This window comes from Balaenoptera acutorostrata, chromosome 7 (assembly GCF_949987535.1).
Source record: "Balaenoptera acutorostrata chromosome 7, mBalAcu1.1, whole genome shotgun sequence".
Lineage (NCBI taxonomy): Eukaryota > Metazoa > Chordata > Mammalia > Artiodactyla > Balaenopteridae > Balaenoptera > Balaenoptera acutorostrata.
In genome coordinates this window covers 2,870,352-2,898,187 of record NC_080070.1, presented here as the reverse complement: position 1 = coordinate 2,898,187, position 27,836 = coordinate 2,870,352, and the positions used below count along the sequence as shown (strand labels likewise).

General features: G+C 50.5%; 1 protein-coding gene and 1 non-coding gene across 3 annotated transcripts; one reads left to right on the top strand and one right to left on the bottom strand.

The window, feature by feature from the left end:
• Window positions 1-2,162: 2,162 nt before the first annotated feature.
• Window positions 2,163-2,265, bottom strand: LOC114237709 (U6 spliceosomal RNA). The gene has a single exon (XR_003623221.1). It is a non-coding gene; the product is annotated as a U6 spliceosomal RNA (small nuclear RNA).
• A 5,968-nt stretch (window positions 2,266-8,233) lies between these two features.
• INSIG1 (insulin induced gene 1) lies at window positions 8,234-20,179 on the top strand. Of its 2 annotated transcripts, XM_057550278.1 has the most exons (6): window positions 8,234-8,369; window positions 9,042-9,474; window positions 11,158-11,282; window positions 12,520-12,686; window positions 13,002-13,101; window positions 18,278-20,179. In XM_057550278.1, exons 2-6 carry the CDS (start codon window positions 9,066-9,068, stop codon window positions 18,305-18,307), a joined length of 831 nt encoding a protein of 276 aa, XP_057406261.1. In that variant the 5' UTR covers window positions 8,234-8,369; window positions 9,042-9,065; the 3' UTR covers window positions 18,308-20,179. The 2 variants fall into 2 exon arrangements, with proteins under 2 accessions (XP_057406261.1, XP_057406262.1); XM_057550279.1 differs by lacking the exons at window positions 11,158-11,282; window positions 12,520-12,686.
• The last annotated feature ends 7,657 nt before the right edge of the window (window positions 20,180-27,836 follow it).

Here is a 27,836-nt window from a genome sequence, read left to right as displayed (position 1 = left end):
GCAGCTTCTGACTCAGATGGACCTGGATTTGAATCCCTGCTCTGTCACTCATGTGCAACAGCTCTGAGCAAATTTCTTAATTCGGGACTCAACTTCTTCACAGCTAGGTAACAGATGACACCTATCCTTCAGGTGTTTGTGAAGGTTGAATAACAGAGGCCAGGGACTTCCCTGGTGGTCCAGAGGTTAAGACCCCGCGCTCCCAATGCAGAGGGCCCGGGTGTGATCCCCGGTCAGGGAACTAGATCCCGCACGCACGCCGCAACTAAGCGTCCACATGCTGCAACGGAGACCCGGCGCAGACAAACAAATAAATATTAAAAAATAATAATGATACCAGAGGCCACGTTGGGCGTCTGCATTTTGGACCATAACCAGGGAAGACAGGGCTGCGAGGCACAATGAGAAGCTGCCCGCCCACCTCTCCTCTTCCCTGATTCCCCGTCCTCCTCCCGGCTACGCCCCGCCCTCTAGAAATCCCCGTCTGGACAGCGAACTTGCCCGCTCTCTCGGCCTCTTCCCCGCCCTTGCCCACGCCTCCGGGCCTTGGCAGGAGCTGGCTGTCCCGTGCCACCTGCTGTGCAGCTGTCCCACAGACCTGTCCTTCCCTCTGCGTGAGTTTCCTGGGGCCTCTGTAATGAAGCACCACAAGCTGGGGGCCTTAAAACAACAGGCATTTATTGTCTCTCAGCTCTGGAGAGCAGCAGTGTGAAGTCAAGGCGCCCTCAGCACCGTGCTCCCTCTGAAGGCTCTAGGGGAGGGCCCTTCCCGCCCCTTTCAGCTGCGGGGGCTCCCGGCCACCCTCGGCTTCCTCGGCTTGCAGCTGCATCTCTCCACTCTCTGCCTCCATCATGACGTGGCCTTTCTCTGTGTCCTCACTCTCTCTGTGGCTCTGTCCCTCTTCTTATTAGGACACCAGTCATGCTGGCTTAAGGGCCAGCCCTGCTCCGGCATGACCTCATCTTGACTAATCACAGCTGCAATGACCCAATTTCCAAATAAGGTTGTAGTCTGAGGTCCCAGGAAGGACACGAATTTGGGGGGACGCTATTCAACCCAGTGCAGCCTCTTAGCCACAGCCACCTGCCATCGTCCGAGTCCACTGTCGTCACTCCCTGGGGGCCGGGGGCCAGGCACACGGCCTCCTCCACAGCCCATCCTGCCTAAGCAACTCTGTCCTCCCACATAAGCGCGACTGAGCCACGCCTCGGCCTCTCCTCGCCTGACCCCGTGGCCCGCGTGGCTCTTCCTCACCACTTCGGCCGCGCAACTCCAGGGCCACTCCGTGGCTTGTCACCATCATCCACAGCTGCTGTCCCTGTGAAACCCCCCGCGTGACCGGAGTCTCTCCTCCAGATCGTGTATCCAGTAACGCATGTGTAGGTGCTTGGGTTGTGCCAGTGGACAGAACACAGATGCCCGCACGGGGGAGGGAACACCGAGTTCTCACGGCACTCTGCACGATTCTCCCTCCCGGGGGGCCGCTGCCCCCTCCCCGGGCCTCCGCTCCACTTCCATGAACCACTCGATACGCTAACCTTCCCGGCCCCGGTGTCCTTCCTTTGTTGCACCTGGAAAAACCCAGTTTCTGACGCCCCCAGATGGTGCACAAAGGAATCATCGCGCCACCCTGCAGACCCTGTGGAGTCCCGGCACGAAGCCCGAGCAGGCCCTCGCTCCGCCAGCTCACCCCTTGCTCCGAAGCCTCCAGCAAACCCGAAAGCCATGAGGGCAGCGCCCTGGAGCCCGCCCTCCAGGCCCACTGCCTGCAGGCGCAGGCCTTCCTCAGGGGCGCCCTGCTGGGGACAGCCAACCCCTACTCACCCCACACCCGCCCCTCCTCAGCAGGACTCTTCAGGAGTTACCCACACTTTCTCCCCCTTTTCTCTCTCTTTCTACTGGAATCTTCCATCAGCATTTAAATGTGTGTCTCTCCTGTCTTTAAAACAAAAGAAAAACCCTCCAGCCCACGTTCTCCTCCAGCCTTGTTCTCCCCTCCTTGTCCAACTTGGCTCCTTATGAAGCAGCCGCCTGACTCCACGCTGTCCCCCCCAAGGTCCCCACGTCCCATCACTGCCTCCTTCGGACAGGAGCTGGCCTTTGCCTCTGCTGACTCGCCTTCGTGGAACACACCTCTCCGGATTTCTTTTTTATTGTCCCTTTAACATGGAAGAAGCGTTTACAGATTTGCATGTCATCGTTGCTCAGGGCCCATGCTGATCTCTGTGTCGTTCCATTTAGTGTCTGTGCTGCGAACGGGAGCACCTCCCTGGGCTTCCTAACCACACACCTTTTCCTGTTTCTGGACCTTCCATCCCAGTATCCTCTGCAGTCTTCTCCTTCTCTCCGCCCCGAGGGCCGCTGACGCTCATTCATTCTTCACCCCACGCACCCTGCCTTGGTGCATCCTCCAAAGACTCTGGCCACCATTTGCAGCGGTCTCTGTAAGTCAAAGGGTTGGGCTCTCACGAATCTTCTATTCCCTTTCTAAGTGACTGACACAGGAACGGACCATCTGACCCAACTGGACCTACAGAAGCAGCCCTGGGCTCTTCCTACCGCTTTAGACTCCGACGATGCACTCGCTGTTGGCTGTGGACTCTGGATGCCCAGCAGCTACAGGGAGGGGCTGAGAACCAGAATCAGGACAGCAGAGGACGTAGTGACCAAGGGACAAACTTGACCAACCAGAGAAGGGAGACAGAAAACTAAAGATACTCTTTTTTTTCTTTTCCCCAAAGGACTGTTCTTGTAAAACATGTTCGTTCTCCACAGCCTGTATGGGAGACGTGGTGCACGACCAGGCAAGTGGATGTGTTTCCTCGGACAGCTGCAGCCATGTCGGTAAGGCTCTGCCTTGTGTTTCCTCCTTCACTGGTTCACTCACTTCATTCCCTCACTCGTGTTGAGATGACACTTATCAATAAAGTCTTAGCAAACAAGCTAAGACACTCCCCAACATACAGGAAGAATACCAACCTGCTATCAAGATGACGACACACACACTTCACACCCACTGGGATAATTAGAATCAAAAAGTCAGATAACAACCAGCATTGGTGAGGATGTGGAGAAATCAGAACCTTCATATGCTGCTGATGGGAATGTGAAATGGTACAGCTGCTTTGGAAGAGAGTCCAGCAGTTCCATAAACAATTAAAGATAGTTACTAGATGGTCAGCAAGTCCACTCTCAGCAGTTCCCCCCAAGAGAAGTGAACACATATGTCCACACAGAAACTCACACACAAATGTTTGTAAGAAGCATTATTCATCACAAACAGGAGAAACAACACAATTGCCCATCCACTGGTGAGTAAACAAAATGTGGTATTTCCACATAATGGGATATTATTCAGCCATAAAAAGGAATGAAGTACTGGTACATGGTACAATGAGGATGAACCTTGAAAACATCATGCTAAGTGATAGAATCTAAACACAAAAGACCACATATTATATAATTCCGTTCATATGCAACTCCAGAACAGAAAAACCTATAGAGACAGAAAAGAGATTAGTAGTTGCCTAGGGCTGGGGAGTGGAAGCTGGAGGGTGGGGTGGGAGGCGGCGCGTGAGGGGAATGATAGCTCGGCACACGGGAGCTTCTTTCAGGGTGATAAAATGTTCTACAACTGGCTGTCCTGATGGTTGCGCAACTCCGTGCATATACTAAGAGCCACTGAATCGTACACTTTAGATGGGTGAATTACATGATTAGTGAATTTTGTCTCAACAAGGCTGTTAAAAAGTGATGACACGGTCTATGCATGATCTCCGAAGGCCTGGTTCCACTATATGCAAAGTATGATCCTACTTGTGTTTTTCTGTTTGTTTTTTTTAAAAAACACACACATACATGCATAGGAAAAATATCTGGAAATACCCCAAAAAGTTATAGTGAGTGTCTCTAGGTGGTGGGAATTATGGATTTTTAAAAAATGTATTTTCACATGTTTTCTGAATGTTTTACAATAAGCACGTGATGTTTTTCTATTTAAAAATATTATACGGGGCTTCCCTGGTGGCGTAGTGATTAAGAATCCACCTGGCGATGCAGGGGACACGGGTTCGAGTCCTGGTCTAGGAAGATCCCGCATGCCGCAGAACAACTAAGCCCGTGCGCCACAACTACTGAGCCTGCGCTCTAGAGCCCACGAGCCACAACTACTAAAGCCCGCATGCCTAGACCTTGTGCTCCGCAACAAGAGAAGCCACCGCATTGAGAAGCCTGCGCACCGCAACAAAGAGTAGCCCCCTATCGCCACAACTAGAGAAAGCCCGCGCACAGGAACAAAGACCCAAAGCAGCCAAAAATAAATAAATAAATTAATTTTAAAATAATAATAATATACTTAATCATCTACCCTATTTTCAAAAATAGGTTATTTAAATAGGTTATTTTTTCAATGGTTATTAGTGTTATAATTAAAAGGACAGTAGGAATACAGACTAAGAGCCATAGATTGCCCACTACACGATGTCTTAAAGTTCTTAGAACAGCCCCCCCCACACACACACCGCCCATGATCCCACGATTCGTCTGGGTCCAGAAGAGCTACCGAGCATCGTGCCCTTAGTGAGTGGTCTGGGGAGAAGGCACGGGACCGGGTTTAGTTCATAAGGGACAGTAAACTCCCCTTGCGTAATAGCACATCTATAATGATTAATATAAAGTGGTACAATTAAGAACTAAATGGGACCCTCATGAACACATTTCCCCAGATACTTAACTCAGAGTCACTGACTGGGGCTGGAGAGAATAGAGCCCATTATGTTGAACAGAGAAACTGCATCAATAACAGCCGCGCTGGAGATAATGGCATTTCAAACTCTCAAAATATTTGAATATGGTTTCTGATACCGAGGCTGCAGTCTCCAGACGGTAAATCCAAATCCTTCCATTGTCATTCCCCTAGACTGACTTCTTTCATGGGGCCAGACTCCACAGGCATTTAGGCACACCACACACCCTGGGGATGCAGTGACCAACGCTACCTGAGATGGAGGCCATGCTGAGAGCCCTCGGCAGGGACCAGACAGAATGCAGCGCACAGGCATCCCTCCCGCCTTCCACCGGGTCCCTGGGGCCGCTGTGTGTCTCCAGGAGGCCCCTGGTTCACAAAGTCCCAGTACAGACGCCAGAGGGGGTGGAGAGTCAGAGGCTGGGCTGCATTAACATCTACTCCGGTAGAGAGAAAAAGGTAACTGAGTGAACAGACCCTAACACACCAATTAGCTAATGGAATTAACAGCCCTTTTCTGCACAGCAGACAGGCAACACAGGAACCCATAAAGTGTTCTTATAAGATATGTACTTGGACATAAGGAACACTGAAACTGAAATATTCAGATATTGGGATAGCCTGCATGGCCACGCAGAACGGCAAGAGAAGAAAGATGAAGAAAACGATCTTAGATCCCAGAAGACAGATACACTGATTTCTGTGCTGCCGGGAATCCCTGTCTACCGCAGTTCAGTAGGTAAGCAAAGAGCTGTCACCTTGGTTTACTGGGCCTCATATATCTGAATACACCAGGTTTTGAAAGCAGATGCGCTAAAGCTTCCTGTATCTGCTGGTGTTTCCCAACTGAATCCATGACACCCCTACATTTCTGGGTCAAGGCTGTGATGTATACGCATCTCCATGAGGTTAAGAGCTTGACTTATATCAGTGCTTCCTCACCTGTGTGTATGGGACCTGAACTTGAGGGTGGGGTGGGGGAGACCCAGCACAGGCTTCTGACGGTTGAAGAAGGGGTGCCTCTCAGTTATGCAGTATCCCGTCGCACTGGTGCGCCGTCATTTATTGGACCAGTTTCCTGTTGGTTGCTAGCTGGGCAGCTTTTTGGAACTTTGTGGGTTCCAACATTACTGTGAAGGTACACACACACACACAGAAACATATCTTCACGTACTTATGCAGGAAGTGGAGAGAAAGGCCACTTGGAGCCTTTCAAGGCTCCAAGCCTTTCTTGGATTCCTTGGAGTCAAAACTGCTTTGAACCTTTGGGAACAAAGTACATAGTTGTGACCAGGGCAGAGAGAGGAAAGCCTGGTCCTGCCTGCCCACAGGCAGAGCTGAAGACGAAACCCTCCTCTCCACCAACTCCTACTTTGTCTGGTCAGGCTCAAGAAATGAAAACAAGTCACATTACTAGCAAATGCTGTCTCGATTGAACATAACCATTCGAGAGCAACTTTGGTCATAATCCACAGTGACAACAGTCTTTTATGTTTTCACAGAAGTAGAAGATTAGGTTAAGTTTATGCCACGTTGGCATCATGGACGGGGGGGGGGGGGGGGGGGCGGGGGCCGGGGGGCGTGGCTAGGACATCCACACAACCAGGCTGTGTCTAGCCCGTCAGGTAAAGGAGACAAAGAAGAGAAACCAGTTCTGACCCTGGGGCAACAGGAACACGTTAACAAGGCAACTGTCTTTTGTAGCGCTTCTCAGGTTTCCTGAGGAAACACCGTTATGGTCTGGGAGAGTAAACACATCCACTACCAGCATTACTTTTCCTTGAAGTCTCCTGATTACCATTAGAAATTCGTGTGAATCCTACCCCACCCCCCGAATCAAATTTGAGAAATGCTGATACCTCTGGAAGATGTTCAGGTATTTTTTTTAACCTTCTGGCATAAAGCCAGAAACCCTGATGTGGAAGATGCCACACAATATGGTATTTCACACTGCCTAAGCCTGTAGGGTCTCTTGGCTGTGAGAGAATTTGCTACTTAGAGCACAAAGTTCCTCTCAATCTCTGCTCACCCGCAGACAGTACAGAAGACCATAGACTTTCTCTGTTTTTCAAGGACATCTTAATAATACGATCTTGCTCAACAAGATGTGGGTTTTCAATTGGCGAGGGGCCTGCCCTCCTCTTTAGATGGTGAGACCCATGTGGCAAACAGGGTATAAACACATTACATCAGCAAGATAAAACAACACCTTAGGGCTTCCCTGGTGGCGCAGTGGTTGAGAATCTGCCTGCCAATGCAGGGGACACGGGTTCGAGCCCTGGTCTGGGAAGATCCCACATGCCACGGAGCAACTGGGCCCGTGAGCCACAATTACTGAGCCTGCGCGTCTGGAGCCTGTGCTCCGCACCAAGAGAGGCCGCAACGGTGAGAGGCCCGCGCACCGCGATGAAGAGTGGTCCCCACTTGCCACAACTAGAGAAAGCCCTCGCACAGAAACGAAGACTCAACACAGTCATAAAATAAAAATAAATAAATAAAACAACACCTTATTTTTTCATGAGTGGTTTTGATGGTTTGTTTTCCCATGAAAGATAATTAGAAACTAGAATAAATTATTTTATGAAAATTTCATCATTTTCATTTTCATAAAGGATCTTATGTCGTTAAGTTTTCTGAACCTCTCTGGTGGCTGGGAAACATAAAAGTACCCTTCACAACACGCACATCCTTGCACACACGATAAATAACTCGTATCTCCGAGCCCTTACTGCGCATGCCAGCACCTTCCGGTCACTGCACACATGAACCCGCTTTAAATTAGCAGCTGTGCTGACTGCCAGGAGCCTCAGGGAGCAGGTCAGGGAACAGAGATCAGAGCATCATCAGGTGACACGCAGGTGCGAAGAGTGACCAGCTGGCGAGGCCTCACTGGGGAAGCTCTGGAATAGGCCACGCCTGCATCAGGGTCTGGGGACTAAGGTGTTCAACCACCCGACGCCAGGCCCGCGGCTGCCAATTGCTGGAAACGGCCCTCCCGCCGCCGTCCGGTCCGAACCTACGCGGGGAGAGGCCGCCCGAGGTCCGGGGCGCTCTCGGCCAGCCCCGTCCGTCAACCTGTGCCCCACCCGCCGGCCCCGTCCGTCGGTCAGTCCCCCAGCCTGTCGACGCAGCCCCGCAGCGCCGTCCATCGGTCCGTCCGTCGGGCATTCCCCGCATTCCCATCCGTCGGTCCCCCAGCCCGTCGTCCCCTCCCCCCCAGCCCCGTCCGTCAGTCCGTCCCCGTCCGGCCCCCCCACCTCCGGCTCCCTCCGTCTGGCCCCCGGCGGTGTCAGTCCGCCATCCGTCCGCGCTCCCGAGTCAGTGCGCCGGACGCAGGGCTGCGGTGGCGTGTGATGACGTCATATGGGTCGCCCGCCCCCGATTGGTCGCGGCCGCCTCACCAGACCACGAGCGGACGGGCGCGCGGGCGGGGCGGGGCGCGCGGAGGCCACGCCCCCTGGCGCGCGGGCCGGGGCGGGGTCACGTGACCCGGGGCCCCGCCGCCCGCCTTATAAGCTGCGCGGCGCACTGAACGCCGCGGGCTTAACTCCAGGCGGTCTGGGCCGTGAAGCTCCTCAGTGATCTCCTCCATCGGCGAGCCCGCGGGCGGGCGCCCCTCAGCCAGGTACGCGAGGCGCAGCGAGGGGACCCGGGCCGGGGGCGGCGGGGGCGGGGTCCCGGGGTCGGGCCGGGCTGGGATGTCGGGGTCCCGGCGCCTCCACTTCTGGCAGCCGCCCCTCGAGACGGCCTTCCACTGGGATCCTCGGCACCGACCCTCGGGGCTGGGCGCACGCCCTGACCCCAAGCCGAGCCCCGCAGCGGGGTGCTGCACCCCCGACCCCAGGCGGGCTCTGCCAGTGCTCCTCTCAGTCCGGAAGACCCCAGCACCTTGTCCTGGGGCGGCCTGCCTCCAGGCTAGCCTGGCCGGGTCTGCCTCCTGCAGACGGACGGGGTCTGAAAAACTTCTGGACTGGACGGGCCAGAACTTCGGGGCTTGTGCAGAGGGGCACTGCGGCGGGCGCTCAACGCTCAGGTGTACCTGACCTGGCTGCCGCTGCAAACAGCCTGCGCAGCTCCCAGGCGGGGTGTGTGGGCAGGGTCCTTGCAGCCCTCCCCCGCGGTACCGGCCCGTGGGCTCCCCTGAGCGGCTGACTCCGAGGCCGTGGGGGTTTCCCTGGACGTGCCGGCGATGAAGGCGAGCAGAGCCCTCGCTCTGACTGGGCCTCCCTGGACCTGCCATGTCCTTTGGAAGTGAACTTGATCGGGGTTCCACCTCCACACCCCCTCTTCCTTCTAGGAGAGCCTGTCAGACTGGTGGCTGATGCCCAGACTGGACGACCACCCCTGGAGCGGTCCCTGCGCTAAGGGCGCGAAGCACAGAAGCCACCTGAGGGCCAGTGCCAGAGGGCTGGAGGCCAAAGTGGGAGAAATGATCAACTCCCCAGTGTCAGGCCCCTCTCCCCTGGTGGCCCACAGTGCCCGGGGCACCGGCCCGGCTCACGGGCCCGCGAGCGCTGGCGTGGGAGGCCATGGCGGCAGCGGCCACACCAACAGCTGGCATCACCACTGGGTGCAAAGGAGCCTGGTGCTGTTCTCAGTGGGCGTGGTCCTGGCCCTGGTGCTGAACCTGCTGCAGGTCCAGAGGAACGTCACCCTGTTCCCTGAGGAGGTCATCGCCACCATCTTCTCCTCCGCCTGGTGGGTTCCGCCGTGCTGTGGGACAGCAGCTGGTGAGTAGAAACGGAAGATGTTTGGTGAAGAACCATTTGCAGCCTCTGAGAACCGTTCATTTGAAAATCGGACCGTCCGCAGAGGGGAAGTGTGCCGTCTCCAGTGACTGTATCTAGAGAAGGAGGGGGGCAGAGAATGGTGACCCGCAATGCCAGTCTCTGGAGGCTGGAAGCAGCCCAGCGACTGGGGACCAGGTGGGGAGATGATTGGCTGTTTCACGCTCGTGCCAGGCTGCCCGAGGTCCTTCCCTCTTACTGATCCGGCCCTGAGGACAGTGGTGGGGGAGCCCGCAGCTGTCATCCCAAGCGAGCCGTGCGATTGGCCGCTGGCAGAACTGGTGAGCGAGGGAACTGCAGTGCGATTGGCTGCCCCAGCGAACATGCTACAGCGCTGGGTAACTGAAAACAAACCGTCACGTGGGCCGAGTGGGCAGAGCTGCTGCCCCAGCGGCCTCCCGCACTTCCTTTTTCGGGATGCCCTGTGAACGTGCCAAAGCCAGGCCTTCCCCCTAAAACGTTGGGCTCTATAGATGAAGGAAAACAAATCCCTTGTTCAGAGTTTACATTGTAGTGCACCTGGCCAGCCACAAAACGTGACCCAGGGTCAGCAGTCCAGGTTGTGGACGGGCAGACTGTCTTCTCTGAGTAGAATTTCTTGGTCATTTGGCTGGTTTTATAAACTTGCTGAATTGGTCTCAGCCCAGAAGGTCTCAGTACTTCTCTAGTCACACAGCATCCACTGAGGAGCAAACACTTGCCAGATGCTTTCTGTAGCCTCAGCTCTCCCAGCTGCTGGAAGTGCACAGTGAGCAGACTGCCCCCGTCAAGCATCCTGGTCTGGTGGGCAGAACAAGCGTGTACCTAAGCGACCACGGCGCTGCAAGAGGGATGCCCTCCTGTTCGCTTCGCAGCTGATGTTTACAGACTGCTCACCTTGCATTTCTCTCTGTTTTGCTGCTTTTCGTCCTTACAACAGGACTCGGCTGTAGCTCCATTTTACAGACATGGAAACTGAATTACAGAAAGGTTAAGCAACCGTGTCCAAGGGGACACAGCTGAGTAACAGGCCCACTGTCCTTAACTCTGCCTACTGCCCCCTTGGAGTCTGGGTGTGTCCCCTGCGCTGTGGAAACACGCTGCCTTCTCAGCACGAGGCTGGAGTGGAGAGCTGTGTTCCAGCCGGGACGTGTCACGGGAGGGATGCCGTGGGTACCAAGCAGTGGGGCAGTGTTCTCATTTTTGTTCTTGGAAAGATAGGCTCCTACTTTGTTTTCCTAAACCCTTTCAGTATATGGCTATACACACTGGTGCTGTGGCCTCCAGGCCCTCGTGGAAGCGCCCCTCCCCACTGTACGATGGAACGACACATGCAAACTGGAGGCCCCCTGTGTAGGCGCAGGAGTGGTTTGCTTATGGATAATTAACCCCTGGCTCCATTCCTTCTGTGCTTCAAACCAAAGAACTGCGATTTTATTTTAAATATTTCGAAACAATGATTTTTGTTTGTTTCTATTCAAAGAGAACAAAAATGTAAAATTAGTTTTAATTCAAATATTACATTGTAGCTGATAAATCTTCTAGGAAAAGGAATGGTTTGAAAAATATGTTAATAATTGCCAGGTAGAGATCACATCATTTTCAGCCGGTGTTCTCTAACGCTGCTCCCTTGTCTTTCTTCAACAGCTGTTGTCGGCTTGCTTTACCCCTGCATTGACAGTCACCTTGGAGAGCCACACAAGTTTAAGAGGGAGTGGGCCAGTGTGATGCGCTGTGTGGCAGTTTTTGTTGGTATCAATCACGCCAGTGCTGTATCCTTCAGTGGGTGTGCTGTCCAGAGAAGCTTATGTTACACGTTGAAAGTTTCGTTACTTTTAATGAGTATATATCACATCATGAGGCAGTTGAACCATCTTCTTCCGAGTATATTATTTCAGAGCACGTTGCTCAGTTTGCTCTCAGCAATTTTCAAAATGGTTCTTGGGAGTCCTTTCAGTTCGTTTCAGGAAACAGTTACCACCAGGAACAGAGTGGACATCTTTGTTCTGTCCTTTCTCAGGCAGTATCTGCTGGATCCTCAGAGTTCCTTTTGTGAATTCCCTTTACATTTCTACCTTACATCCTTCCACCGTGAAGACCTGGTTCCTGTGGCCCAGTGAGAAGTGGCGAGAGCATCATTCTTCCTGGCTGATCCTTCCAGAAGGTGGAGGAGAAGCCTGTCTGCTTCTCTGTCCCTCCCTGGCATGACCGCGGAAGGCCCAGGGCCAGTCAGAAGCGGCGGCCTCTGGAATAGGGTTCTTAGTTAGGTTAACTTCAGGATCAGGTTCTGGCATCCATGGGTGGAATGCATGACGCAAAACATGCTGCATGTCTGTACACAGTGCGTTTTTCAGGAAGACGGGCCGTGGTTTACCAGGTCTCAAAAGATTTATGGTTTCTTTAGCACAACTAGATTATATTTTTAAATCCTGGAGAAAGTTATTTTTAGAGTTACTGCTTCTTAAATCTGCTCTACCCTGATTTTAATGATAAGAATGTCAGAAAAGGGTATTATAAGAGGTCAGGGCTCTGACAAACTTGTTTCGTCCGCAGCTGATAAGCAGTGTTGTGACGGAAGCCAGTCGTGTCTCCACCAGCTGCACCCACGTCGTGTTAGATGCCATTCTGGTGAGGTGTCTTCTTGCAGACGTGGAGCAGCGGCTGTGCTTGCTCAGTTCAACTACTAATAAAAACAAGAAGTAAAAGGGGAACTATAGATGACTTACTAGCAAAATACGTTGTTTTGTGGTTGAAATACCAGCAGAATTTTATATGTGGCTTTCAGGAAGTTTACTGGTAAAGTCAAGTTTTTGACCCAGGGATCCCAGAGAAGTTCCAGGTCATCTTGGTCACGGTAACCTTGTATCCAACAGATGCTCTCTGCAGCTCACCTGGCAGCTTCTATGGATGAAGAATTATGTGGTGCACACATAATTGTAGGCCCTGGGGCTTTTTTGGTTTTGACCGTATTAAAAATCGTTATGCTTTTCCTTAACTTTGCATCGCCAGAAATTGGATTTTGCCAATAACGTTCAGCTCTCCTTGACGTTAGCAGCCCTGTCTTTGGGCCTTTGGTGGACATTTGACCGTTCAAGAAGTGGCCTTGGGCTTGGGATCACCATCGCCTTCCTTGCCACTGTGATCACTCAGCTGCTGGTGTACAATGGTGTCTATCAGTAAGCACGTGCTCTCAAATATCACCTCCGTCCGGAAGCTGTTACTTAACTTTTTAAAAAAATACCTTGTAAGCTGAGATGTCATGTTTTTTTCTGTAATTACATAGCATAAACTTAGACATGAAATTCTCAAAAATGCTGCTTATTGTTGATTCACGTGTTAAAAATGCACCGTGCGTAATTTAATGTAAAGGAAAACCGAGCAGTGGCGGTGAGCGTGGATGTCACACACTAACGCTGTTGGTGCGCCGTGTGCCTGCCCCGCCTGCGCCGGGGGAGCCGGCTGCCCAGGGGCTCATGTCTCCTTCTCTCCAGGTACACATCCCCGGATTTTCTGTACATCCGCTCCTGGCTCCCGTGCATCTTCTTCTCGGGAGGTGTGACCGTGGGAAACATAGGACGACAGCTGGCCATGGTACGTACAATTGTCACCTGCGTGCCCGACTGTGGTTTCCAGCTTGATAGGCTTAGTGTACGTAATACATTATGATTGGTGTTGATAAATATCTAGTTGAGACTCGCAACAATTATTCAGAAAAGCGTATTAAAAAAAAATAGGTACAATACCCAGGTAACTCTTTGCTAAATTATAAAGATTCAGGGAATTGTAAGCTCACAATGAGCACTAAAAGGAACTAGAGTTCCACTCACGTTATAGATGAACTGCAGCTCCTGTGATAACTGGCAGAGAAAAGTTACTGAATGGCTAAATGAATGATTTCTAATGAGTTTCCTCCCCGCCTTCACGCAGGTACAGATGATGCTATGCTAGGGAAAGGACCCCGGGCCAGGCCCATGAGAGTGCGGACCAGGCTGGGAGGGGGCTCAGCATCCCTGGGTAGGTGGACTCCAGCCTGAACCCTGTCTAATAACTAAAGAGAGAGAAACGGGACCCCCGCACAGAGCCATTTCCCGAGAGCCAGAAAGACAAACGAAGTCAGGATAACTTAGCAGTTCTTTTCGGGAGTTAACAATCGACACTTGAGCACTTTGATGAAATGTGGACATTTAACTGTCATTTTGAATAGACTTTGACTCGAAGGCTTAAATAAAATGAACTAAAAACAAAAGAAACTAGAATCTTGTAAGGGCCATTTCTCTCACAGACACTCTGGGGGCTTTCTCAAAAACGTGACTTGGTTCCTCATACGGTGTTTTTAAAAACAGGCCGTTTATTTGTGCCAGCTGCTACTGGCGTGGGAGAGCCGGATCTGAAGGCTGCTTGGCTGGTCCATAAAAATGGAAGTGATTTCAGAAAGGTGGAACTTGTAATGTGCTCCACCGGTTCCTGCGCCCAAACCATCCTTGCCTTCCACCCTTTTGTGACTCTGTGTGGATGTGCTGGCCAAAACGAAAAGACTCAATTGAAAAAACTTTCTTTCTCGACCCCTCATGAGCATCAGAGGACCTGGCTCTTCTCACACTCACAGTGGCCACAGTCTCGTGGTGCCCCTGTGCTGCTCCCTGGAGCCCTTTATGGTTCAGAGTAGAACGAGGCAGCTCTATGACCCCTTACTGCTTTGAGATTTTTATTTCAGTGCCATTTAGTTGAGGATTCCTAATAAGGCTTTTGAGATAAGTTGTCTTCAACCCCCGTGACTCTGCGTGGAGTTAAAACTGACATCATTCAGCCAGTTGGTTATAACTTCGGGAGGCTGGGCTGATGCTGCCATGCATTTAAGATGAAGGTTTTTAACCAGCTTTAATAAGTAAGGGTCTTCTTTTTTTTTTTTTAGTAAGGGTCTTTTTGATAGAGGTAGACAATACACATCATGCACAAGTTCCTAACACCTAGAAATGGTTGAAGGTAACTTATTTTACAAGAGTGGCACAATCACACCTTTGGTCACGATGCCAAATGAAGGTGGTTTTATCAGCGATCATTCCATCCTTGTAGTAGGCATTTTCGTTTTTGAAAAGATGAAAGTTTTAAACCTAACTTAAGATAGCTGGCATAATTGTAATTCTCCCTACTTAAGCTTTCTCTTCTTTTTCACTCTTTAAAGTTGGGGAAAAAACTTGTATTTGGATGTTACTATTGTGTCTTGATACTGGAGGAGGGTGATGAACATCCCAGGTCATTGAAGGGAAACAACCCTCCCGGGTCTCTGAGCCCAGCACTCCTGCCATATTTACATCCGTGAAAATTTAAACCCTTACGCCTGGAGCCCAGCTGAAGGGGGAAATGGCAGGCCCTTTCCAGCTGGAGGAGTGGTCACAGCTGGTGTTACCAATTCCCCCTCTGGCTGCTGCATCCAGCGTGGGTCCTCAGAACAGATGTGGTAGCGAGCGCCCGCTGCCGGCTGCTCCAAGGGAGAAAAAAGCTAAGTCCCTTTTCTCCAGGTTTCCAAACCCAGCGGAGGGCACAGTCAGTGTGAATAAAGGCAAAACGATCACGGATCATGTCACAGCTGTGTTTCTGCCAGAAGTCAGGCGAGCGAATGAGGGAGACTTACTCCTATTATAGTTACTTGAGGCCTGAGATTGAGGAACCAGGTTTAAGTAGTTTTAAAGGATCGGTCAGTCAGATTGGCAAAGGCGTGCAGCACTTGCTCCCATGGTAGGGAATAGGACCGGGGGTGTGTAAAGGAACGAAAGTGGCAATTTCTGAGAAGGAGAACTGCAGGTAGTTTGGGGTTTTTTTCTCTTTTGCATTTTTAAAATGTACAATGAAAACATAACAGTTGACCGTTGAAGAGCACGTGGGTTGGGGCACCAGCCCTCTGAGAAGCTGAAAATCCGAGTGTAACGTAGAGTCAGCCCTCTGCATCCGTGGATTTAACCAACCACAGACCATGTAGCACTGTAGTATTTACTATTGAAAAAAATCCGCATATAAGTGGAACCGTGCTGTTCAAACCTGTGTTGTTCAAGGGCCAGCTGTACTTGTACAACCAGAAGCACTAAGGTGTGTACAGGAGTTTGTGACTGAGGTCTCCGCAGCGGATGGATGTGTGTCAGGAGGTGGGCAGACCTGCTGCTGTGCCCTGTTGAGATCGTTTACGTGGAGGTCACTGCAGGACTCTGGTCCCTCTGCCTCTGTGCTGTCTGTTTACTGGGAGCAAAGCCTTGGCCTTGGGTTGCGGATGACAGAGCAGCGAATCAGTCCCCCCAGAGCTCCCAGACTCACATCCCTACCCCAGCAGCCGCTCCCTGAGTCTGTCCAGACTGGTCTCTGCCTTTTTGTTTCTCTCTTCTTCCATCCTTCAAAGTATCTGTAAACGAATCTACCCTGAAAGCAGTAGAGAATCTTAATAAAACGTCCACCTTTGTCCAACAGGAATTGCATAGCCTTCACATCCAATTCCGCTGACTCTTGAACCTTTCAACCTACCCCTCCTCTTAACAAATCCTCTGTCCACTTTGGCTTGAACTGAGGATGCTGCCTTTCTTGCCATTCCCATGGGTTGGCAGACGGCCTTTCTAAAATATGCTGTTGCAGCAGTAAAAGATAAGTGCATGAAGCCAAAATTGTATTTTTCATGAGAATAGAATTGGAAGTGTATGAAATTAAATTTGCTTCAGATTATATCAGAGCTGAAGAATGATTCAGCTACATTTATAATACGGTTTGTCTTAGAAAACTGTGACTCCCCATGACATTGAGTGTCCCTGCCCAACTGTAGTCTTTCCCAGGACCTTTTCTTGGGTGGGCTTTCCCCACCAAGCAGCAACAGGTGGATGTGAGGGGCTGGAGCGAGGGCACTGCAGGAAGAGCGTCTGCAGGTGTGGCTGCTCCCCTCCTCCACCTGCCTGACCACTGCTGTTTCAGATCCCAGTCTCCTGGAGAAGGTCCCGTGGGCCTGGGCTGCCGGACCCTAGCACGTAAGCCAGGGGCACTGAGGCTCGCGCTTCCTAACACACTGGGCTGGGTGCCCCGCTGTTGTGTATTTGTGTCCCAGAATTGTTAACCTTATGTTTATTCTCTTTGGGGAGTCTTGAAAGTTTAGGCTGGGACAGAGTGGCACCTTGCTAGAATCTTTCTCACCCAAGAACGTCTTTAAAAAGAGCAAGTTAAACATTTTCTTTTTAAAGAAGGAGTTAAAATACTTAAGCCAAGTCTTTCTTTCTTCAAAGAAAGGGAAAAAATTAACAGCTTATTTGTAAAAGTGAGCTTATTCTTTGTTAAGAATTTGAAAACTCATTTCCATCCTTAAAACCCAGGAAATGGCTCCGTGCCTTAGAAATGGGATTGGTCAGCACCGCCCATTTCTTTTCCTCTGGCTGTGCCCCTAGGCGGAAGATGGATCTGACGTGGTATTTCAGGGGCAGCGTTTAAGAGTGAATTCTTGGTTTAAAACTTCACCAAGTAACGCTTTTGTGGTGGGACGTGATTCGAGTGAAGAAGACGCAGGTCTGAAGGTGGAGACCTGAGGTGGGCGCTGGTCAGCACGGTGACCAGAGCTGCCCGAGTCCAGTGCCATGTGGCTCTGTTCCCTCCGAGGGCGACCGTGCCAGCGCCTCTGCACCCCTCCCCCTCGCGCCTTCTCAGTTCCCACCGCCCTTAAAACAAATGTGGTTACCGTCAAGGGCCGCCACGCCCCAAACCTACCGGTGGGCTTTGCTTGAGCGTTAAATGGTCCGAGTGGCTTTTTCTTTGTGGTATTCGTTGTCAACCTGCATGTTTAAAAGTGAGTCCGTAGCATCATTTGATAGAATTTGTATCTGTTGCTGTTTGTAGCTTAAAGTCTTTTCTCAAAAAAAGTAAGGCTTCCAGCTGCCACGGCGAAGAGCGTGGCCCTGCTTCCTGGGGCCCAGGCCCCGGACACCTGGTTACAGGTGCGCTTCCCTGGCACGTGGAATTCAGTTTGCCTTTCCTGTTTGCCATCCAGCGGCTGCTGGTAGTAATAACAACGTTAATTAGCACTTCTGTTGCGCTCAAGGTGTTGTGCTCAGTAGTTTCACTGTCAGCTGACTGAGTCCTGTAACGGCAGTCTGGAGGTAGGGACTGCTGTCAGCCCGCTTGAGAGATGGGGAGATCCAGACGCAGGAGGCTGACCACCTGCCTGAGCGGGTGCAGCGCGGGGCCGGAGCTGGCGCCTCGGGCGCGTGCGGAGCTGCCCCTGCACGCCGCTCCCCTCGGCCAGAGGTCAGACCGTGCGCTGGGCCCTGGCTCCGTGGCAGGAGGCGTGGAGGTCTCTCCTCATGCAGCCCCGTGACCTCAGGAAGGTCACCTGGCCTTGGATCTGCTCCTCCAGTGGAACATCTGTCCTCTGCTGAGGACCGGCCGGGCCGGGCCTGGACGGCAGCGACAAGGGCAGGGGTCATCTCCCCGAGTTTCTGTGCAGTCAGTGAGGAAGCGTGTGCGGAACCGGCTCCTGAGCTGTTAACCCCTCCCCCGGCTGAGAGGGCCACGCCCTGTCCTCCGGGTGAAGCGGTGGCTCCTGGCCCTCCTAGCCCCGGGCAGGGAGGGGACGGCGGTGGGGTTGTTGGAGCTTGTCTGCTGCTCCGCATTTCTCGTCTCCATCATCTCATCTGACTCAAAGGAATTTTCTATCTTTCACTTTTTAGGATCGGCTTAATTGCTAATTAAAATATGTATACATTGAGTGCTGATTTTCTCTCGCTCCTTTTTCTCTTTTTACATGCAGGGTGTTCCTGAAAAGCCACATAGCGATTGAATCTTCAAACCCGCTGATCCTGAAGAATGGCAAGATTTGGGAGAAAATCTGTGATCCTGGATTGTGACAAAGATTATCTTTTTCCCTCAATAATCTTTTTAGATTGGGCTGACTGTACAAGTGACTCCGGGAAAACAGTTCACCTGTTTTAGGGTAGCAGGCTGGGAAGATGACCACTTGTGTTGAGATGTCACCTTGCCTGACGGCATTCATGCCCGGGTCTGCTCAGGAGGCACGAAGTACAGGCCGGCCGGCTGCAGGGTCCCGAGGATTCGGTTTCATGTGTCATTAAAAGCAAGTTGCCATATTTCCAAGCCTTGAACTAAAGCCTAACTACCAGCTCTGGTTTTGTATCAGCGCCCAGGGGAGAGCTCGATGGTGCTTACAAAGATGAAGTGTGATAAAATAGGAATATTACTTATCCAAAAGATTTCTAAAATAGGGTTGTGTAAAAAAAGAGAAAGGCAGGGGCGGCGAGCTTAGGGTGGCAGTGCCGGGCGCCCCGTCCTGCAGCTGCGCGTGTGTCCCAGCGTACGGCTGTGCTTTTCATTCCTCCGGGGAGTCGCATGTAGACAATCTTACTGAGAGCCGAGGGCAGTGAGAGGTCCTCGTTCCGCACCGTGATGTGCTGGAACGTCCACCTCAGTATTTATGCAGTTTCTCCAGAATCTGCAATCAGCTAGGAGGGGCACCTGCCTGCCGTGTGGCAGTCTTAGTGAGCCGAAATCATGTGTTGTTTCTTTGATACTCCAGAACAGAGATGACTGGTTTTTTTCCACAGCCCTATGGGATTTGCAATCTGTGATTGCCTTGTAAAAAGAAGAGTGCGTATGTCACTGTATTAAACATTTGGTGTTTCTAAATACTCAAAGACGTGGTGAGCACAATGTATTCATTTAATGGCATAGACCATGTTTGTTAGACCCAGTTTGCAAGTACTGGGTCTTCAACTTCAAGTGCAATGTATATGAAAACCAACCTGAGCCTTGTATCCTCTTAAATATTTATTTTTTTAACGTATGAGGTGTTACAGAGGGTTCTCCATTTCAGTGCTGCATGGGGGCCAAATTCAGCAACAGCCCCTCTCGGTTGTGCAGTTACTTCGTTGCTGTGCTCTCCACTGAGCCGGTCCTTTTGAAATACTCCAGTTTTGTGCGTTTAGTAAACTTGTAATTTTTACTCACAAATTTACCTTTTTGTATTTTGCAATTTAAATGTTTTGGTTGTTTTACACTCTGTGAACATGGCTTGATGAGAAGACTCCTTCCCCTTGAGCAGCTAGCGGTCAGAGCCACTGCCGGCAGCCGTGGGCTGTGCCCTCGGCTCCCTTCACGTGATGGTCCTCGTTGCAGTTGGGTTTTGTTTTGAGGAAGATATCCTGGAGTAAATTTTAGGTTACTGTAGCTAATTTGTTTTAGAGGAATTTTGTTTAAAAGAAAATAGGATCATTCTGAACTTTGCAATGACCCCCTTACACATTTTTCTGAAATCAAACAGCTGTGTGAAAAGTTTTCAATGAGGCTATCAGCATTTTATGAAAAACCAGAAGTTATTAGATGAGAGCAGGCATTGAATCTTTCAAATATACTTGATCATGCACAGTGAGTATTTTTTTCTCTTAAACTGGAAATAAATCTGTATCTGTTAGAAACAATGTAGCCAAAAGATGTGAATCTGAACAATTTTGTTGCCAATACTTTATAGCAAGTATATGAACCAAAGTCATTTGAGTTTGTAAAAATGTAAAATAGTATGAACAAAATTTGCACTATACCAGGTCTGAACATCTAGTGAGATTCACATTCACACTAAGTTTTCAGCATTGTGTTCTTTTGCATTCATTTTTTACTTTTATTAAAGGTTCAAAACCAACCATTGTATTTATGGGTTTTTCTTTGAAAAGGGGGGGATTCTCTCTGTAGGATATTCAGATTTGGAATGGAAGACTATTTTGTAGCTTTTCAAAATGTACTAAGTTTCAACACAACCTCTTGGGAAAATTTGTTTTCCTCATGGTGGAAAGTGACGTGTAGTTAGCCCAGTTTAACTTCCTCCTGCCCCTCCCACTGACCCTGGGAAGTTGGGCGTCTTCTTGGGCCTTGTTCTGTCCTCTCCCAGGAATGCTATCCTCTCTCTCGAGGAGAGAGGGCCCTTTCTCCCTGTACTAGAAAGGGGAGGGGGGGTCTGGGCACCCAGAAAACAGAGCCCAGGGAAAGGGTAGAGCATCTGGCCCAAGTAACAGCCAGCATGTCCAGGGGCCCCGAGTGGCAGCCCACACAGCAAAGGAGCAGCGTCCTGCCCGAGGTCCACTTCCCTTGGTCCCTGCCGGATGTAGAGCCGCCCCAGGTGACGAAGGTGTCAGGGCCCCACCGCACACGCTGCCCTCCGCACAAGTCCGCTGAATGCCTGCTCTGCCAGCGCCGGGTGCTGGGTTGGACAAGAGAACTGGCCTCAGAGGCTCTCATCCCAGGGCTCCAGTGCCAGGCCGGGGGAGGCAGGTGTGAAGGGCACCACCGAGACAGCGAAGAGTGGGTGCTGTTTGATTCCTTAATTAAAGAAGTAACAACTGTGCGCAGTTTGGCACCCAGAGCAGCCCGAGAAGCCACCCCGCACGACCCGACCCGCACTGTCCCACAGGTGAACCGGGGTCCGGCGCTGCGGGAAATGCCCTGGAATTGCCCTCTCCCCCGAGCGATGTGCACAGGGAAGCTTGAAAAGAGAACAGGCTTCTGGGAAGGGAGGCAGGGCTGGAGCTGAGCTGCGGTCCCTGGTTCCGCTGACTTCCCCGAAAGCAGCCCTGAGCCCGCGGGACAAGAGGACGCCTGTCCCACCCTTCCCCGCCCGGCCCGGCAACTATGCGACGCAGCTTTGCAAAAGTTATTTTCAGTCGTGAAATAGCATTGCAATGGCAGTAGAGAAAGCCCTTACCTTGTTATACTCAACCCGATACATTTATAATACAGTCCAGACCCGTAAGTTTCTCCTGCATGGAACACAGCTGTTGATGTAGGGAAAACTGAGAGCTGCTACATTTCCCTCACCACAGAGACTGGAAGACTTTGCCTGAGATTGACCCAGTTTATGAGGCTCTAACAGGGTAATGCCTGCTCTGAACTAGTCTAAGCCTGTGTTTCAGAGTAAGTTTGGGGACTGAAACGTTTCCTGGAATTGCTCTGGTTTGTGAGCAGGTGACTGAATTATCCCATTTCACTAAAGGTACACAAAAGATTTCCGTGTCCCGTCTCTTCAGCTGCTAAAGCGAGGCTGAGTGAACAGGAGCTCAGGCAGGATGGGGATGAGGGTACTGTGTTTATTTAGCCAGTTTTCAAAGTCTGCTGAGATCTCACCTGAGGAGTGTTTCTGGCAGTTCGTCCAAAGACCTGGATTAGACATAATCAAGTCACCTGGTGCCCGGGAACCACCCACCCTTGAATTACAGACATTCCCTTTATCTTGGTGGTAAAAAGAGAGGAGCGAAGGGGGCCTATTTAAATCTAAACTTGCTTTTTCTACTTCATGTTTTAAATAGACCTTTTGCTAAGAATGTTCACTTTCTGAGAGTTTCAGATGATCTCTTTGTAATAATGTAACTAGCAGATAAAGCCTTAGAGTTGGGATATACTCTGAAAAGTATTAATATATAAAATGTTAACAAAGATATTTAAGTTCAGCTGTAACACGTTTATCTTACACACTAGGAAGCTGGCCAACTACCCACTCATCTACCATCACACTTGCTCTTGGAGAGGAGGCATGCTGATCAACAGTAAATTAGCCACAGGGGGATTTCATATTGACACCTGAATGCAGCCAAAATATGCAAAGAAAGAACCTCCCTGGCGGTCCAGTGGTAAAGACTATGCGTTTCCACTGCAGAGGGCGCGGCTTCGATCCCTGGTCAGGGAACTAGGATCCCATATGCTGTGTGGTGAGACCGAAAAAACGTGCAAAAAACCAAAAAACAAACAAACAAAAAACAAACCAAAATATGCAAAGAAAGACGCGTGAAATCTGCATCCAAGTCCTAGGACCCAAACTTGGTCCTTTGTGGATTTTCCATATAGATCTTCAAAGATTCACACCTGAAGAATCTCTTACTGAACAATTATAACACGAGTGCCTGGTACAAGGCCGACTGGTCTGGAAAGAGCGGATGTGCTGAGACAGGGCGGGAGTTCCTGCCTAGGTCTGTGATTTAAGACGAGACAGTAGCATGTGAGAAGCAGTATCGCATCACTATTTTCATTCATTAGCCACTGTTTTTCTAGTGCTTTGCCTCCTTATAAGTGCGCTACAGTTTTTGTTGTCCCGTGTGATATACATTCCCCAGTTCAGGAACACAAGACAGCCAAGGACAATGAGTTAAAAGTCCACTAAAGTAATTTTCTCATTAGAACCTAGCTCTTCGTGTTTGTTCTGTGTCTTCTGTCGGGTAGGTTTTTTTTCCGGCTGTGTCGGGTCTCAGTTGCAGCACGCAGGATCTTCCGTGGTGGCGCGCGGGCTCCAGAGCACATGGGCTCTGTAGTCTGCGGCACGCAGGCTCTATAATTGAAGCACGCGTGCTCAGTAGTTGTGGCGCGCGGCTCAGCTGGTCCGCGGCATGTGGGATCTTAGTTCCCCGACCGGGGATCGAACCCGTGTCCCCTGCATTGGAAGGCGGATTCTTCACCACTGGACTGCCGGGGAAGTCCCCTCTCAGGTAGGTTTTTCTATTTGAAATTGTAGAGTTTATTCTTATTCATCCATCGGACCTCAGCTAAAGTGTCATTTTCTCACTTTCCTCATCACATCAAGCCTCCCCCAAGTTCCTAAGGCAGCAGGGCCCTGTCGCCTGGCCGCTCTGGCCGCGTCTGTGCTCTGGCCCCGTCCAGCGGTGTGCGCGTGAGCCGAGACGTGCCTCTCGGTCAGCCGTCCTGTTCTGCCCTCAGCCTCAGGGTCTGCCTCCTCATTCTTACTCAGGAAGAATGCTGCATAAATCATCCACTCATCCACTTATCAGCCATTCAACGAACATTTTCTGATAGGAGGGCAGGCACTCTGCCCACTGCCATTTTGCTGCCCAGCCCTCTGGCCCCTGCAATCTGCTGTGAAACTACAGTTGTTAGGACCATTCACAAAATGAGAGATCTGAGTAGGGATGGCAGGAGGGCTCCTCCAAGCAGAGTTTAGTGCAGGCGTTGTTTCCAACAACAGCGTTGGTTTGCTTTCCTCACCGCCCCCCTAATGAGGGTCTTACTGCCCTGGGTTATTGTGTCACCGGTGCCCCAGCTCGGGGAGGTGACCCGGGCATAGGGTCAGACTGCGTTGGGTCCTCCATGCCCTCAGCCTCGCTGCCAACCCTGGGTAGCACCCACTGCTGCCAACTCAGAGGCTGTCACTAGGGCCTGGGGCCGCCCCCCAGCTGCTTGCTTGTCTTTCTCATGTGCACACTGACGCCCTCAGAATTTGTCTTTTCACTGCAGAATGCTGTGTACTTTGACACGTGACTGACATCCGGCCGCCCTTCAGATTGTGTCTCATTTGTCACCTGACGGCTCTCAGACCCATCCTAACTCTCCTGGTGACCCATGCCAGTGTGAACAGCTGGCATCACCCTTTCCCCTAATTTTGCGTCAATCACATTAGTTGCCAAGACCCAACTAGGGCAAGGGGAACGCGAGCAGATAAGCTCTGAAAAAGAGTCCAGGGTGAGGAGGAGGCTTGACAGGAGCCCCTCAAGTCAGGTCAGCGCCTAATGAATTGCTTCCTGCAGCCCCAGAGGTGTGCGGGCCTGACGGGGCTGATCAATAGCCCTCCACGTGACCGACTTGTCGGGCCAGTTCTGGGGAAGCCCGCTGAAAAAAGGTCAACATGCCAACAAATCACTGGAAAGATCATTTCAAAGTTTCCCAGGTCTGAGGAGGGAGAGTCTGCACTTTACTCCACCTCACAGGCTCAGAAACGGCCTTCGGGTCCTCTTGGAAATCTGGGCACACGGGAAAGCCCTGTCGGGGGCTTCTCATAAAGGAAACTGTTGTGTTTCCTGAGATCCATAGACAGCTCTTTGCATTTGTTTAAACGGTCGTCGAAAAACATAGAAAAAATGTTACCGAAAAACGTAACTCGATGTAAAAAATGTTACTCGATGTGTGCCAGAAATTACGCTGTGTGCACTGGGAGCCACACAGGTTCCTGCTCTGGTGCTGGAGCACCTGTTCACCAGGGAGATCTGGTTTACGCTTCCGAAGACATACAGCTCTTTGGGGACCCTGTTTCTGTTTCATCTTAGTAACCCCAATCCTTCTCCGGAACAGGTATTTGAAAGGAATTTAGGAAGGAGGAAGATGGGTAGGTAGGTAGGTTGTCAAACACTGAGCTGCCGGGCATTATGAAACCAATTTTTAACTTAAAAGAGCCTATAGTTTTAAATCTAGCACCTGGACTTAGTACTTGGTTGTCAGTTAAAAGCACCACGTAATTACTACCTGAGAACCTTGGCTCTCCAAGAAGGAAGAAGAAAAGTTGGGAAAGCTTCCTTTTTCCAAATAGTGTTGCCTCCTGTTTTTAATCCAAAGGCTCCTTCCTCATGGACTTGTTTCTCCAGGGATCTCATTGTCCTTCAGCCTGTGTTATGGGCTGCACTGTGTCCCCCCAAAGAAGATAAGTGGAAGGTCTACCCCCAACACCTCAGAATGTGACCTTATTTGGAAAGAGTCTTCGAAGATTTAACCAAGTTAAGATGAGGTCACAAGGGTGGGCCCTGATCCAATAGGATTAGTGTCCTCGTCAAAAGGGGAACCGTGGGGGAATTCCCTGGCGGTCCAGTGGTTAGGACACGGCGCTTTTACTGCCAGGGCCTGGGTTCAATCCTTGGTCAGGGAACTAAGATCCCGCACACACACACACAACCCACCCCCCCAAAAGGGAGAACCATGGACGCAGACAAAGTGAAGGCAGTGGGGAGGACTCCAGTGAGGACAGAGGGTTGGCCCCAAGGAATGCCTGAGGCTGCCCCAAGGATGAGAGCCCTGGGGCCTTCAGAGGGAGTGTGGTCCTGCACACCTTGACTTGAGACCTGGCCTCCAGAACCGTAGACAATCTCTCTCGCTTTGTTTCCGATTTTTACTTCTCCAGGAGCATAAAAGGATGTTCTATGTATTCACCCATTTCATCTAAACCTCTAGAGTTTCTTTTCCTGTACAGTATATTGAAATCTAATCCAAATTATCCATGCCATCCTAAGGTGGGATACCCATGCTGTATTACAGATAGTTGAAAATGACAGTAAATATTCACTATAGAATTTACTATGCTAGATTTCTGTTGTTTGGAAAATGCTCTTGTATGGACCCACTTTCTTTCTCAGGGAGCGGGAGAGATGGGTGGGGGAATGCTGCCGGGCAAATCAAGTGGGAAACTAAGAGGCTCTGCTTAGTCAACAGGAAAAGTGTGGTGGTCTTTGTAAACATAATTGGCTTAGATTAAAACCAGCACTAACCAGGTAGAACTTCAACACCCAGTGTCAGGTTCTCCTGCTGAGAAGCTCAGTTAATCTCCTCTCTGCAACTGGCCCTTAGGGCAACTGACTGGCAAACAAATAGAACAGGGAAAGCAGAGGCGCTCTCCCCCGGGGGCACCTCACCCCAGGCTCCACCCAGGTTTGGCAGCCAAATCCCCTGTACTACTGCCCTACAGTTCTCCCTTCCCGGGGCCCAAAGACATCCCAGCCCTGGAAACACATGGCTGGAATGCTTTTCTATTATTGGGAATATGATCACATCATAGAGGAATGTCTCAGGGATCGTCCACACCCTCCGCTTTCCCACCTCCACTTCACAACTGAGGAGCTGACCGCCCAAGAGGAGACTGGGCGAGCCGAGTCTGTGGCCACTGCAGCCCCGTGTCCAAGCCCAAGGTCATGGTAGCCCCACGTCCACCTCTCTGGTAACTCCCGGCTCCTGCATCCAGTCCAAGCAGCCCCAGGTGCCCAAGCTGTTCCCCCTGCTGGGGAGCCCCAGCCCTGACCCCTGGGCCGGGCACTGCTCCTAGTGACCCCTGGCAGGCAGTGCAGCCAAGGGTGCAGGTGCTGCGCTGTCTCTCCTTCCCCTGCACCGGGGCACCCTGTTGCCATAAAACAGGAGGTGGGTATGCTTCTGTGCTCCCCTTGTGAGCACTGTGTGTCCCAGTTCACATCACTGGGCCTCCCCCGGCAGCCCACGCCTCGTCCCAGACATGACCCCAGGGGCCAAAGCACTGACCTTACTGATGGCAGAAGCCTGTGCTTCTGGGGAGGCCCACGCACTTCCTGCCACCCTCCTGGGCTCTGATAGGAGTCCCCCTAGTAAGTGTGAGCTGACATTTCACCATGGTTTTGATGTGCATTTCTCTGATTTTAGTGATGTTGAGCATATTTCCATATCCTTACTGGCTATTTGTATACCATCTTTAGAGAAATGTCTGTTCAAGGTCTTTGCCCGTTTTTTAGTCCAGTTAATTTTGTTGTTGTTGAATTCTAGGAGTTCTTTATATACTCTGGGTATTATCCCCTTATCTGATATATTATTTGCAAGTATTTTTCCCGTTCTTAGCTTGCCTTTTCACTCTTTTCATTGTGTTCTTTCATGTACAAACGTTTTTAAGTTTGAGGTAGTCCTATCTGTCTGTTTTTTCTTTTGTTGCTGGTGTGTTTACCGTTGTGTCCGAGAAATCATTGCAAAGTCCAAAGTCACGAAGATTTTCCCCTATGTTTTCTTCTAGGAGTTTTATAGTTTTGCATCTTATGTTCAGGGCTCTAATCCATTCTGAGTTAATTTTTGTATATGGTGTTAGGATAATGGCCCAGCTTCATTCTTTTGCATGTGGATATCCAGTTTTCCCAGCACCATTTGTTGAAGAGACAGTCCTTTCCCCACTGAGTGGTCTTAGCACCTTTGTTGGAGATCATTGACCATATACACAAGGGTTTATTTCTGGGCTCTCTATTATCTTCCATTGGTCTACCTGTCTATCTTTATGCCATTACCACACTGTTTTGATTACTATAGCTTTGTAATATGTTTTGAGATCATAAAGTGTGAGTCCTCCAACTTTGTTCTTGTTTTTAAAAATTGTTTTGGCTATTTGGGGGTCCCTTGAGATTCCATTTGAATTTTAGGATTTTTTTTTTCAATTTCTGCGAAAAAATGCTGTTGGGATTTTGATAAGAGATTGGGCTGAATCTGTAGATGACTTTGGATAGTACTGAGATCTTAACAGTGTTAAGTCTTCCAATCTATGAACACAGGATGTTGAAAACTATGCTTTTTACCCAACAATGTATCGTGAATATCTTTTCATGTCAACCACACAAATTCATTCATCTATTTATTCAATGAGTGTTTGGTTTTTTTTTAAGTGCCATGTTCTAGGCATTTTGAGATATATTGGTGAACAAAACAAAGATTCCTGCCTTCTTGAAGCTTCTTTTCTAGCCAGAGGACATGGACACTAAACACTAAAGAAATAAATGATATAGTATTTTAGGAGATGACAAGTGCTATGGGGGAAAAAA

What these genes read in the sequence shown, in the direction of transcription:
- INSIG1 (XM_057550278.1), top strand. Translation starts at nt 9,066, where the DNA reads ATGCCCAGACTGGACGACCACCCCTGGAGCGGTCCCTGCGCTAAGGGC. An exon ending in GTATCAATCACGCCAGTGCT is followed by an intron (nt 11,283 to 12,519) that starts GTATCCTTCAGT and finishes TTGCATCGCCAG; the next exon opens with AAATTGGATTTTGCCAATAA. An exon ending in TAGGACGACAGCTGGCCATG is followed by an intron (nt 13,102 to 18,277) that starts GTACGTACAATT and finishes TTTTACATGCAG; the next exon opens with GGTGTTCCTGAAAAGCCACA.